Genomic DNA, 10,790 nt, shown 5'->3' with positions numbered 1-10,790 from the left:
GGCGTGGGGGGCGGCGGCACGATCGCCCGGGGCCGGAGAGGGGGGCTGCGCGCCCTCCCTTTCCGAAGGGTTAATTCTGCAGCCCGGTGCCCCCTCTTCCCCCCGTGGGGCAGGTTGGGGGTGGGGTAGGGCGGGTGTGAGCCCGGGCCCGCGCTGCAAGCTGCCGGGAGGGCGATGGCGTAGGAGCCAGGCGGAGAGGGGGAGGGGTGGGCCGCCCAGCGCCCCAGAGTTGGGGTGTGCGGGGTGCGCGGGGCGAGCAGGGGCCCCGGAGCGGCCGTGCCGTCGGGGCTGGGTCGTGGCTGTGAGTCCTGGGGATTGTGTGTCTCCCGCTGTGTTGTGGGGCAAGGTAAACCTCTGCCGGGCACCACTGTTTGCTGGTCCGGCAGCCAGGGGTCCGGGTAGGGCCCTCCGTGGCCCAGGGGGACAGAAAGCCTGATGGAGGAGCGACCGATGGTGTGGCTCAGTGGCTTGGGTGACAGGTCCGCATTGGGGAGTGGGGCAAGGATATGTGCACTTTGTCAGATGTGTGGGTTTATGTGGGTTTTAGACCCGCGTGTGTTTTCTTGCACGTATGTGCCTTGTGCCGCACACATGAACTATTTCTGAACTGTTGTTTTCTGCATAGCGGTCGTGGTTAGTGTGTGCTTGCGGAGGGCACCAGAGTGCGGCGAGCAGGCGCCCCTTCGGAGGGGGCCGCTGTGTACCTTTGAGTCAGAAGGTGTCACGTCCGTCCGGATCTCCTCTCCGTGGCCCTGCCGAGGTGTGGCCCGGTGTCTGCGAGGTCGCTCCCCCACCCCCCAGGTTGGGTTTGTGTGTCTGTGTGTGGAGGGAGTTGCGTGAGGAGAGCACGTCTAGAACTCAAGTCCTGGCGTCTGTGGGGAGTGGGAGCCCCCAGGGTGCATGGCAGGTACTTGTAGGGCAGTGGGCACCGGTTTGTGAGGGGCTGGGGTGGGGGGGAGTGTGGAAAGTGCGGGTTGTGTTTATGGGATCGTGGGCAGCCGAGCGAGGGGAAGGCTGTGCGTCTGTAACGTTCTCTATGGGATTCTTTTGTGACGTTGTTTGTGGGAGACCGTCCGCGCTGGTGGACCAGGCGGCGAGCTGGTCAGAAAACACTTGTGGGGAGGGAGGTGGCGTGACAAGGGCAATGTGGGCCTCAGACTGGGGAGATCAGCCGCCAGCCTTGTGTGTGAGCCTGCCTGCCGCACGGAGTGGCCGCGTGAGGCTGCGGGGGGGCCCCGGGGGAGGAAGGCCCGGAGGTGCATCGGGGGCAGAGCCAGGGCAGGCCTGGGGGTGGTCAGGGGGTCCAGCTGGACTCCGGGGGCGGGGGTCTGAGCGCGCGGCCCCCTCAACGGCCCGCCCTGGCGTGTCAGGGTCACCGGGAGGAGAGGCCTGGCGGCTGCAAGGAAACCAAGCTGGGACAGAGTGCCTTCTTGGCTGTGTTTACGTAAAGGCCGGGTGTGACTCTTGTCACTGAAAGGAAAAAGAAACACGAAGTTTGCAGTCCCCTCCTCCCGCTTCACTCTCTCTCTGCCCCCCTTGCCGGTATCTCTGCTTTTCCTGCTCCTCTGTGACGCACTCTGGGCCGCTCCCGCCACCGCCACCGCCGTGGAGGGGTCTGGGAATGGAATTCGCTCGCTAGGCAGATTGCTCAGAACAGGTTTTCCTCACCTTTGGTGCCCAGGCCCTTCTGTAGGGGTGTGTGTGTGTGCGTGCGAGCGCTGTGCCCTGCCTGGCTGTGGGGAAGGGTGATCATGCAGGGGGTGGGTGGGGAGGGCAGCACGGCGGGGGCCCTCCTGTGCGTTGGGAGTGGGGGGTGCTGTCTGAGGCCTAAACAACAGGTGCAGCGTGGCCTGGTAGAGGGGAAGGAGGCCTGGACTGGCAGTGAGGGGTTCTGGCCCTGCCTCCACCTCGCTGGCACTTTCCCTGAGCGAGCCTCGGGTCCTCATCTGTAAAACGGGGCTAATTACCTGCCCTGCCTATCTTCCAACAGGGGCGTAAGTGGCACATGGGAAATGTACCTGGTAAGTAGCTATGGTTTGGGGGCTAGGCCTGTGCCAGCCGCTGTGGGGCCCCTTCTCGGGGCTTGGCTAATAACAGTAGTGGTAAACCCTTATTTGGCACTTACTGTGTACCAGACGCTGTTCTCTGTGCTTTTGCACAGGGTCACTCACTTACTCTCTGCAGACACCCCATGGAAGTAGGTGTCCTGATGACCTCCCTTTTTTCAGATGGGACAGCTGAGGCCCAGAGAAGTTAAGTAATCTGCCCAAAGCCACTTCGCTGAGAAGAGGCAAAGCTGAATTTGAACCCTGGCAGTGAGGTTCCAGATCCTGTGCTCTTAGACGCTGTTTTGTGCTGCCTTTCTGAAGCTTTCTGCGGGCCGCTTGCTCCGTGCACCCCACCCACCCACACGCACACACACACACACACACACACACACACACCCACACCCACACCCCCGCCCCAGTCTCTCTGGAATCTAGCACCGGTACCAGCCCGTATCATGTCAGAAGACCAGTGTGCTGAGACAGTGAGTGGACAGTCCCAGCCTTGGGAGGGAGACCCTAATCTAACATCTGCTCCCGGCTGCCGGCCTCGGGGGCACAGACTGTTAAGCAAGGCACGGGAAGGACTGTCCTTGCCCTGTGGGTCAGGAAGGGCTGAGAGGGAGGTGGCGTGTGAGTCACCTCTGCGCACTTTGGGGGGCTTTGGGGAAGAGGTTGGGGAAGGTTGCGTTTCTGCCAGGAGGGCAACGGCAGGGGGCTGTGGGGTGCGTCAGGCAGGGAGAGCGTCCTGGGTGCTTGAGGGGAGCCTGGCACTGGGCAAGATTGGAAAGGAAGATTGGGACTGGACACTTGAGTGTCTGGCTCAGGAATGTGAACCTTATTCCCCAGTGAGTGGGGACTGGCGAAGGTTTCTGGGCCCAGGAGGGATCCTGCCCCAGCCGGCTGGGGACCCTCAGGAACAGGAGGCCTGGAGGCAGGAGCATAATAGCCTTGGGCCTTGCAAGTGTTAACCAGGCCGAGCTGGCTCAGGGGCCAGAGGCGGGTTGAAGGGAAGGCCTCCAGAGCCATTCCCGAGCTGGGCCGCAGATCCGACCCAGCCTGGTGACTGCTCCATGCAGGGGAGGGGGGGGGAGCGGAGGAAAGGGCGGGGTCAGACATGACACAGTTAGCACTGAGCACGTGAGACCTGTGATTCTGTACCCGCTGGCCAGCCGTAGGCCCCTTCGGGGCAGGATCCGGGGCCGTGGCACAGGGAAAAGATTCAACAGCTGGGGTCCCACAAGCCCGGATTTGAATTCGGACTCTGGTGCTCACAAGCCGTGTGACCTTGAGCAGGACGCGTCCCCCTCCATGAGCCTCAGTCTCCTCATCTGCCGAACTGGGAAAATATAAATACCGACTCGGTGGCTGTTTTGAGGAAGTTGTTCAGTGAGACAATCCACAGAAAGCCTGGACGCGTATCAGGCAGAGCGTGAGTGCCCCAGAAGGGGTCAAGTTATAGGCGTCATGGCCGGCTGCTGGCCAGCTCGGGCCGGCACTGCGGACGGCTCCTTTCCTGAGGGTGGATAGACCCCAGGAAGACCTTGAAGAAGGCAGATTCATTCATTCACCAATTTTAAATCTCCCCTTCTACCGGGCACCGGTGTAAGCACTGGTGACAGCAGTGAAGAAAGCAGTAAGAATCTCTCTCCCTTGGAGCTGCCGTTCTAGAAATATATGAATAGTACACATTGCTAAGCACCAAGGAGAAGCAGGAGAGGAGAGGGGTAGGAAGTCTGGGGAGGTGGCCAGGAAGGCCCCCCAGGAGAAGGTGACTTGAGTCAAGGCTTCAAGGAGGTGGGGCAGCGAGGCACAGGCTGCCTGAGGAAAGAACATTCTGGGCAGAGGGGACAGCAAGAGACAGAGCACGTCTGGTGGCAGTGCGCAGAGCCCCAGGTCAGCCACAATGCCCGGATCACATAGCCAGTCAAGAGTGGAGGGACCCGTGAAGACAAATAAAAAACTAAATACCACAGAGCTGCCAAACTTACCACAAAGCCTAATTTCTGCGTCCTCTTCTCTACTCCCCCGGCCCACCACTGCCATTTTCTGGGACTGAGTATAATAATAAGAACTGGCATTTAGTGATCGTTTACCCCGTACCTAGTACTAACCCGGGTCCTGCCGGCCGGGGGCACGTTAATCCTTATCACCCTTTGGGAACTGCTCCTTAGCCCCACCTTATACACAAGGAAACTGAGCTATGAAGGGGTGAAGTAACTTGCCCAAGGTCACGTAACTGCGGTCTTCCCCTCCCGTAAAACCTCATAGGGTAGTCGTCACTGAAGGGGCTGTTGAACTCCGGGGAGCCAGGTCCAGACCCCGAGGCCGGGGGCAGATCGCCCCCAGCACCACATTCTCTCCACTGCCAGGTGAGGAGTCTGGCATATTTCAAGCCTCAGTTTCCTCATCTGTACAGTGGGGTTGGTCATAGCCCTGCTATGGCCATCTGGGGCGGATAAAGTGCTTAGCACTGTGCTCCTCGCTTGAGAATGTCATACACGGCAGCTACAAGGACATGATGACGATGGTGCCTCCGGCCGATGGCCAAGGGCCGGGCCAGCTGTAGACCTCCGTGGTTGCAGGGAGTCCTCGCGGGCCTTGCCCAAGCATTTCGGCAGTCGGCACACAGCCGCACCTCAGGAGGCCCCGAGCCCGCGTGCCCGCGCAGGTGGCCAGGCCTGGCCAAGGGGGGCCATGGGGGCTGAGAACTGAACTTTTGTCATTCTTGCCTGTACGGACAGGCCTGCTACCTCCGGAGGAAGGGGCCCCTCCTGGAATTTTTTTTCCCCTTCCTCTCATTTTCACAAAGGTACTAGATGGGCCGGTGGGGCCCCCGCGGGTGCTGGTTTTCTCTCCCCTCTCCTCACGACACTGGAGACAGCAAATGGGGGGAGGTCCCCCCACTGAACAAGGCTCTGACACTAGCTGGGTGTCCTGGAACTCAGCTCCGTTCTGACACGGTCTCCCCGGAGATCCCGCCAGGTCGCACAGGTCACGGGCTCCGTCCCGTGAGGCGGGCTGCTTCAGATGTCAGTCACCACAAGCCTGGGCCTCTGACCAGCTGTAAATCAGGGTTTCCCATGTCCTCCCTCTTCAGCTTTGAAATCCTGCCGGAATAGCTCATGGAACGGAGGGAGACGCTTGCTTAAGGTTTACTGGTTTATTGTGTAATAAAGAATACAATAATACAAGTGAATGGCCAAACGAAGAGATAATAGGGTGACCTCTTCCAGATTTCCAAGGGTCTTTCCAAGACCTTGAACGCAGAACCTGCTCTCTCCACGGGTGAGGGTTCACCCCCGTCCTGGCCCATGGATGTTCACCGACCCAGAAGCTCTCTGAACCCCACAGGGTAGAGGAGGCCTCAGCACGTAGTCACGATCCATTATTAACTTGGCTCTCCAGCCCCTCTCCCCTCCATGGGGGATGGATGTGGGCTGAAAAGTTTCAAGCTTCTACTCATGGTTTGTTTGGTCTTTCTGGTGACCAACCCCCACCCTGAAGCTCTCCCGGAGACTGCCAAGGTCACCTTGTTAGAACAAAAGATGCTTCCCTCACCCAGGAAATTCCAACGGATCTAGGAGCGCTGTGTCAGGAATGGGGATGAGGACCAAGTGTATATATTATATGTATCTTTTACTGTATCACAATATCACAGCCATAAACCCGTCCTTCATGAGGTGGTATAACCCAGAACACAGGCTTTGTTTTTTTGGTGTTTGGGTTTTTTTTTTTTTTTATGTTTATTGATTTTTGAGAGAGAAAGGGAGACACAGAATCCAAAGCAGGCTCCAGGCTCTGAGCTGTCAGCATAGAGCTCGACGCGGGGCTCGAACCCACGAACCGTGAGATTGTGACCTGAGCTGAAGCCAGAAACCAGACGCTTAACCGACTGAGCCACCCAGGCACCCCCAGAACATAGGCTTTGTCACCAGACTTTCTGGTATCAGATCTCAGCCCTCCTGCTAACTGGCCACACATCTCTGGCTTAAGTCTGTCGATTAAAAATGGGGAAGCCAGGGCGCCTGGCTGGCTCAGTGTGCCGCTTGGCCTCAGGGTTGTGAGTTTGAGCCCCAAGTTGGGCGTAGGGATTACTTAAAATCTTTAAGCTGGGGAAACTAAGCACTACCTTGTAGGATAATGAGGAGCAGAGGAGGTAATACCTGGGGGTCAGCGGCTCCCACGGAAGGGGATGGGAAGCCCTTCTCTCTCTCTTGCCACTTTCCAGCCAGAACTGGACCCCAGCCCACACGCAGGGCAGTTGGTGGAGGCAGGGGTGCTTCTGCAGGATTCCCAACCCCTCTGCAAAACGGCCATGACACGGGGAACGCTGATCCCATACTGGTGTGTGCCTAGCAGTTGGGACTGTTAGGACTTTTGACTATCACCCCCTTTGCCACTTTTTGCCTCCTCTGGGAGAGGAATCAGAGCATGAGGTGCCTGTGGCAGGAGGCCTTTCGGCCCAGATACTGAAGAGCCTTTTGGGGGTGGATAGTGAGGGGTGGATAGTGAGGACGCCTAGATACAGTATATCTCAGAGGACTGTGGGACCCAGGGCATCCCGAAGGAGAGTGTCCCCGGGTGTCATGCAGGGTGGGTGAGACCCAGAGTGCTGCCTTCGGGTCCGTAGCCCTGGCTCTGTGATCAGTGTCCTCCCCTCCCCCCGCCACTGTGTGTGACTTTGGCTACGTCACCGTCACTGTATGGCTCTAGAACTCAGATCTTCAACTGAAAAATGGGACCCCAAAGCCCTGATTGCACCCACAGTGGTTGTGAGGTGCTTTCTGTGCAGTGACCACAACGGCTCAAATTTGGGACGCCTGCTACTCCTTTCAGATGAGCCTTCTAGCAAGAGGTGAGGTAGAGGGTACATTTCCCTTCCCCCCCTTTTTAAGCCAAGGTCCCAAAGCCACCAGCTTCCAGAGTAAGGAGTGGGACCCACGCCTCCTCACTCTCGGTCTGGCGGCCTTTCCAGGGCTTTCCAGGGACCGGGCTGAGCTGCCATGTGTGTATGAATCCATGGTCTTTGCGGGTCACCTGGGACCAGAAACCCCCTTTGAGACTTTTGGGGCTGGTGTGTGTGCACGTGCGTGCAGTCCTCTCTTAAATTGGAAAAAAAAAAAAAAAACCTGTAGCAACTCTATTTTGATATGGAAATGAGATTCTTATAATGAAAGACAACATGCAAATCTTTGATTTTCTTTGAGCCCCGAAGATTGGGCCAAAGGGACTTGAGGCTGATCCGAGAGGCTTCCCTGGACCTATGGGATTGAACTTCGCCTCTGCCGCAGCCCTGTTGTTTTGAGGTGAATTGGGAATATGCAAATGACCTTGTGCCTGTACCTCTCCGGCCTCTGCTGTGATCTGTGTGTGACCCCGTAGGTCCAATCGGATGCAGCTAGACAAATAACGTGACAGGCCCCTGGGAGGGTCAGGGTCTGCCCAGCAGCTGGGCGTCCTCTTTGACCCCAACGGCTGTGGCTACCCCCCCTCCTGGGGTCCTTTCCTTGCCAGCTGCCTTCCTGAGGACTTGCTTTCTATGTCTCCGCAGAAGGAAGAGGCCCCAGAGCAGGGGCGCACCCAGCCAGCCCCGCTCTGCTCCATGTTGGCTGCGCCCTCAGGTGAGACGCTTCGAGAGACCAAGGCCGGGAGAAATCCGAGGCAAGGGCAGCCACGTTTTCTAGATGGGGGAGACCTGTGAAGGGGTCGCCGGTCCCCGTGGGGGCCTCTTCCTCCTCCCGCCAGGAGAGAAGTGGCCACTGCTGTCCTTTCTAGGACGGTGGCTTTGGGGGCTCTGACCCCTTGACCTTCATCATGAGCTGAGCCAGCCCTGGCCGCTTCCGGCCCCAGAGGTTTGACGTACTGGTGTCCAACGCCCGCCAGACACGCTTGGCCAAGGCTACTAACCCCGGCCGTCTGTGACCGGGAGGTCGTCAGTGTCCCACTGGTCTCTGAGCAGCGGCCCCCACTGTCCTTCCCACTCAACCCCCCATTCCAGAGGCCCCTGACTCTTAGGACCTCCCCTGGCCTCTTCTCGTCTGTCTAGGCTGGCGCCATGCCCCCCCCAGCAGAGGTGACGGACCCGTCCCACGCCCCCGCCGTCCTGCACCAGCTCAACGAGCAGCGGCTCCGTGGCCTCTTCTGTGATGTCACCCTCATAGCCGGAGACACCAAGTTCCCTGCTCACCGCAGTGTCCTGGCTGCGTCTAGTCCCTTCTTCAGAGAGGCCTTGCTCGCCTCAGCTCCACTACCCCTCCCGCCAGTGACTGGGGGCCCTGCCCCCACCCCGGCCACCACCACAGCTGCCTCTTCTTCCTCCTCGTCCTCCTCTTCTTCCTCCTCCTCCTCCTCTTCCTCTTCCTCCTCCTCTTCTTCCTCTTCCTCATCTTCCCCCCCTCCGGCCTCATCCCCCACCTCCTCCCCACCCCGGGTCCTGGAGCTGCCAGGGGTCCCGGCAGCCGCCTTCTCTGATGTCCTCAACTTCATCTACAGTGCCCGGCTAGCACTCCCGGGCGGCGGAGGGGACGGAGCAGCGGTGGCCGAGATCGGGGCCCTGGGGCGGCGGCTGGGTATCTCCCGCCTGCAGGGCCTGGGGGAGGGAGGCGATGCCTGGGTACCTCCGGCCCCAGCCCCCATGGCCAGCTCGCAGCCTGAACACGATGGCTTCGGGACCGGGCCTAGGCCGGCCGGGGAGTGGGAAGGCGGCAGGGCTGAGGCCCAGGCCTCTGACCCGCAGCCCCCGCTGTCCCGGCGGCCCCTCCCCTGCCCCAGATGCGGGAAAAGCTTCATCCATCCCAAGCGGCTGCAGACCCATGAGGCGCAGTGCCGGCGGGGGGCCAGCCCCCGGGGCTCTGCAGTGCTGGGCTCCGGGGGCCCCAGTGGTCCCGCGGGCGTGGACGCCTCAGCCCTGCCCCCGCCGGTGGGCTTCCGAGGTGGCCCTGAGCACGTGGTGAAGGTGGTGGGCGGCCACGTGCTGTACGTGTGCGCGGCTTGCGAGCGTTCCTACGTGACCCTGTCCAGCCTGAAGCGGCACAGCAACGTGCACTCCTGGCGGAGGAAGTACCCGTGTCGCTACTGTGAGAAGGTGTTCGCCCTGGCTGAGTACCGGACCAAGCACGAGGTGTGGCACACTGGGGAGCGCAGGTGAGCGCGGGGTCCTGGAGATCGGGGCGCGGGTGGCGGTGCAGGGCTCAGGAGGCCACATGTAGGGACCGCAGACCAGGGAAGTAGTAGGGCCGAGGGAGTCACAGGGAAGCTGTCCTGCTCACCCACTCAGCCCGAGCTTGCCTGTTCTTGGTCACTCCCACCTCTGCCTCCCCCTGCCCCCGCCCCACCTCGGCCTCCTCCGCTGTCGCTCACTGACACCCTCAGGCAGCTGGTGCTGTGGATGAGGCCATGAGGCCGAGGAGGGCAGAGGGAGCTGTCCTCCTAGGACGAGACTGTGGGGAGCACAGGCCTGTCCAGTAGTTGTGACGCCTATTTCTGTAAATACGTCCCCGTTCTGTCCCTAGAGCTGTGAGTTAGGCAAGGTGTGTGATTATTCCCATTTCACAGCTGGGGCCTGGTGTCTCCTAGCCAGTGAGGGGGCCCTGAGCTAGGATAGGGTGGGGGGTGAGGGGTCTCCCCTGAGGCTGCCAGGGTAGGACAGGCAGCGGGAAAGGAGGGCCAGCGAATGGCCGGGGGAGTTCTGGGTCTGAGCAGAGGAGGCGGGAAGCGAGGCCCGAGCTGCCAGACCCCTGACCCCAGTGTCTCTGTTCCCCCCGCCCCCTTCCCCCGCTCCCTGCTGTCCCCACCCAGGTACCAGTGCATCTTCTGCTGGGAGACCTTTGTCACTTATTATAACCTGAAGACCCACCAGCGAGCCTTCCACGGCATCAGCCCGGGCCTCTTAGCCAGTGAGAAGACACCCAACGGAGGCTACAAGCCCAAGCTCAATACCCTCAAGCTCTACCGCCTGCTCCCCATGCGGGCAGCCAAGCGGCCCTATAAGACCTACAGCCAGGGAGCCCCTGAGGCCCCTCTCTCTCCAAGCCGCAACACACCGGCCCCCGTAGCAACGCCTGCCAGCCCACCGCCCGGACCCCCGCCTGCCCCCCAGCCTGGCCCGCCACCCTCTGTCATCACTTTTGCCCACCCAGCTCCCTCGGTCATTGTTCACGGGGGCGGGAGCGGGGGCGGGGCAGGGGGTGGGCCGGCCAGCACAGGGGGAGCCCAAGCTGCGTCGGTCATCACTTACACTGCTCCCCCGAGGCCCCCCAAAAAACGTGAGTACCCACCTCCTCCCCCTCAGCCTGCAGCCACACCAACCAGCCCTGCCACGGCCGCCAGCCCGGCCACGGCTGCAGGGCCGGCCGCAGCCACGGAGGAGGCCAAGGGCCGGAACCCTCGGGCCGCAAGGACACTGACCTACACAGCCAAGCCAGCTGGCGGGATTGGCGGGGGTGGGGGTCCCCCCGCGGGGCCTGGCCGGGGCCCCTCTCAGCTACAGGCTCCACCTCCACTGTGTCAGATCACTGTGCGAATCGGGGAGGAGGCCATTGTCAAGCGCCGCATCTCAGAGACTGACCTGCGCCCTGGGGAGCTGAGCGGAGAGGAGGTGGAGGAGAGCGAGGAGGAGGAGGACGACGACGAGGACGAGGACGACGACGACGACGAGGAGGACGACGACGACGAATCGGGCGCCGGCGGGGAGGACCAGCTCTGGAGGCCCTACTACTCCTACAAGCCCAAGCGCAAGGCTGG

General features: G+C 61.0%; 1 protein-coding gene across 1 annotated transcript in view; it reads left to right on the top strand.

Moving 5' to 3' along the window:
- The first annotated feature begins 5,891 nt into the window (after positions 1-5,891).
- The window catches only part of ZBTB4 (zinc finger and BTB domain containing 4), an 8,404-nt gene continuing 3,505 nt past the window's right edge, over positions 5,892-10,790 (top strand). Inside the window, exons 1-4 of the mRNA XM_029928790.1 lie at positions 5,892-6,903; positions 7,600-7,669; positions 8,095-9,191; positions 9,846-10,785. Coding sequence (XP_029784650.1) covers positions 6,752-6,903; positions 7,600-7,669; positions 8,095-9,191; positions 9,846-10,785 — 2,259 coding nt within the window. The 5' untranslated portion in view covers positions 5,892-6,751. The remainder of the gene's footprint in view (positions 6,904-7,599; positions 7,670-8,094; positions 9,192-9,845; positions 10,786-10,790) is intronic.

The sequence above is a fragment of the Suricata suricatta genome, chromosome 17, assembly GCF_006229205.1.
Source record: "Suricata suricatta isolate VVHF042 chromosome 17, meerkat_22Aug2017_6uvM2_HiC, whole genome shotgun sequence".
In the NCBI taxonomy this organism is placed as follows: Eukaryota; Metazoa; Chordata; class Mammalia; order Carnivora; family Herpestidae; genus Suricata; species Suricata suricatta.
Note: the sequence above shows the minus strand (reverse complement) of the source record. Positions and strands in the feature narration are given on the sequence as shown.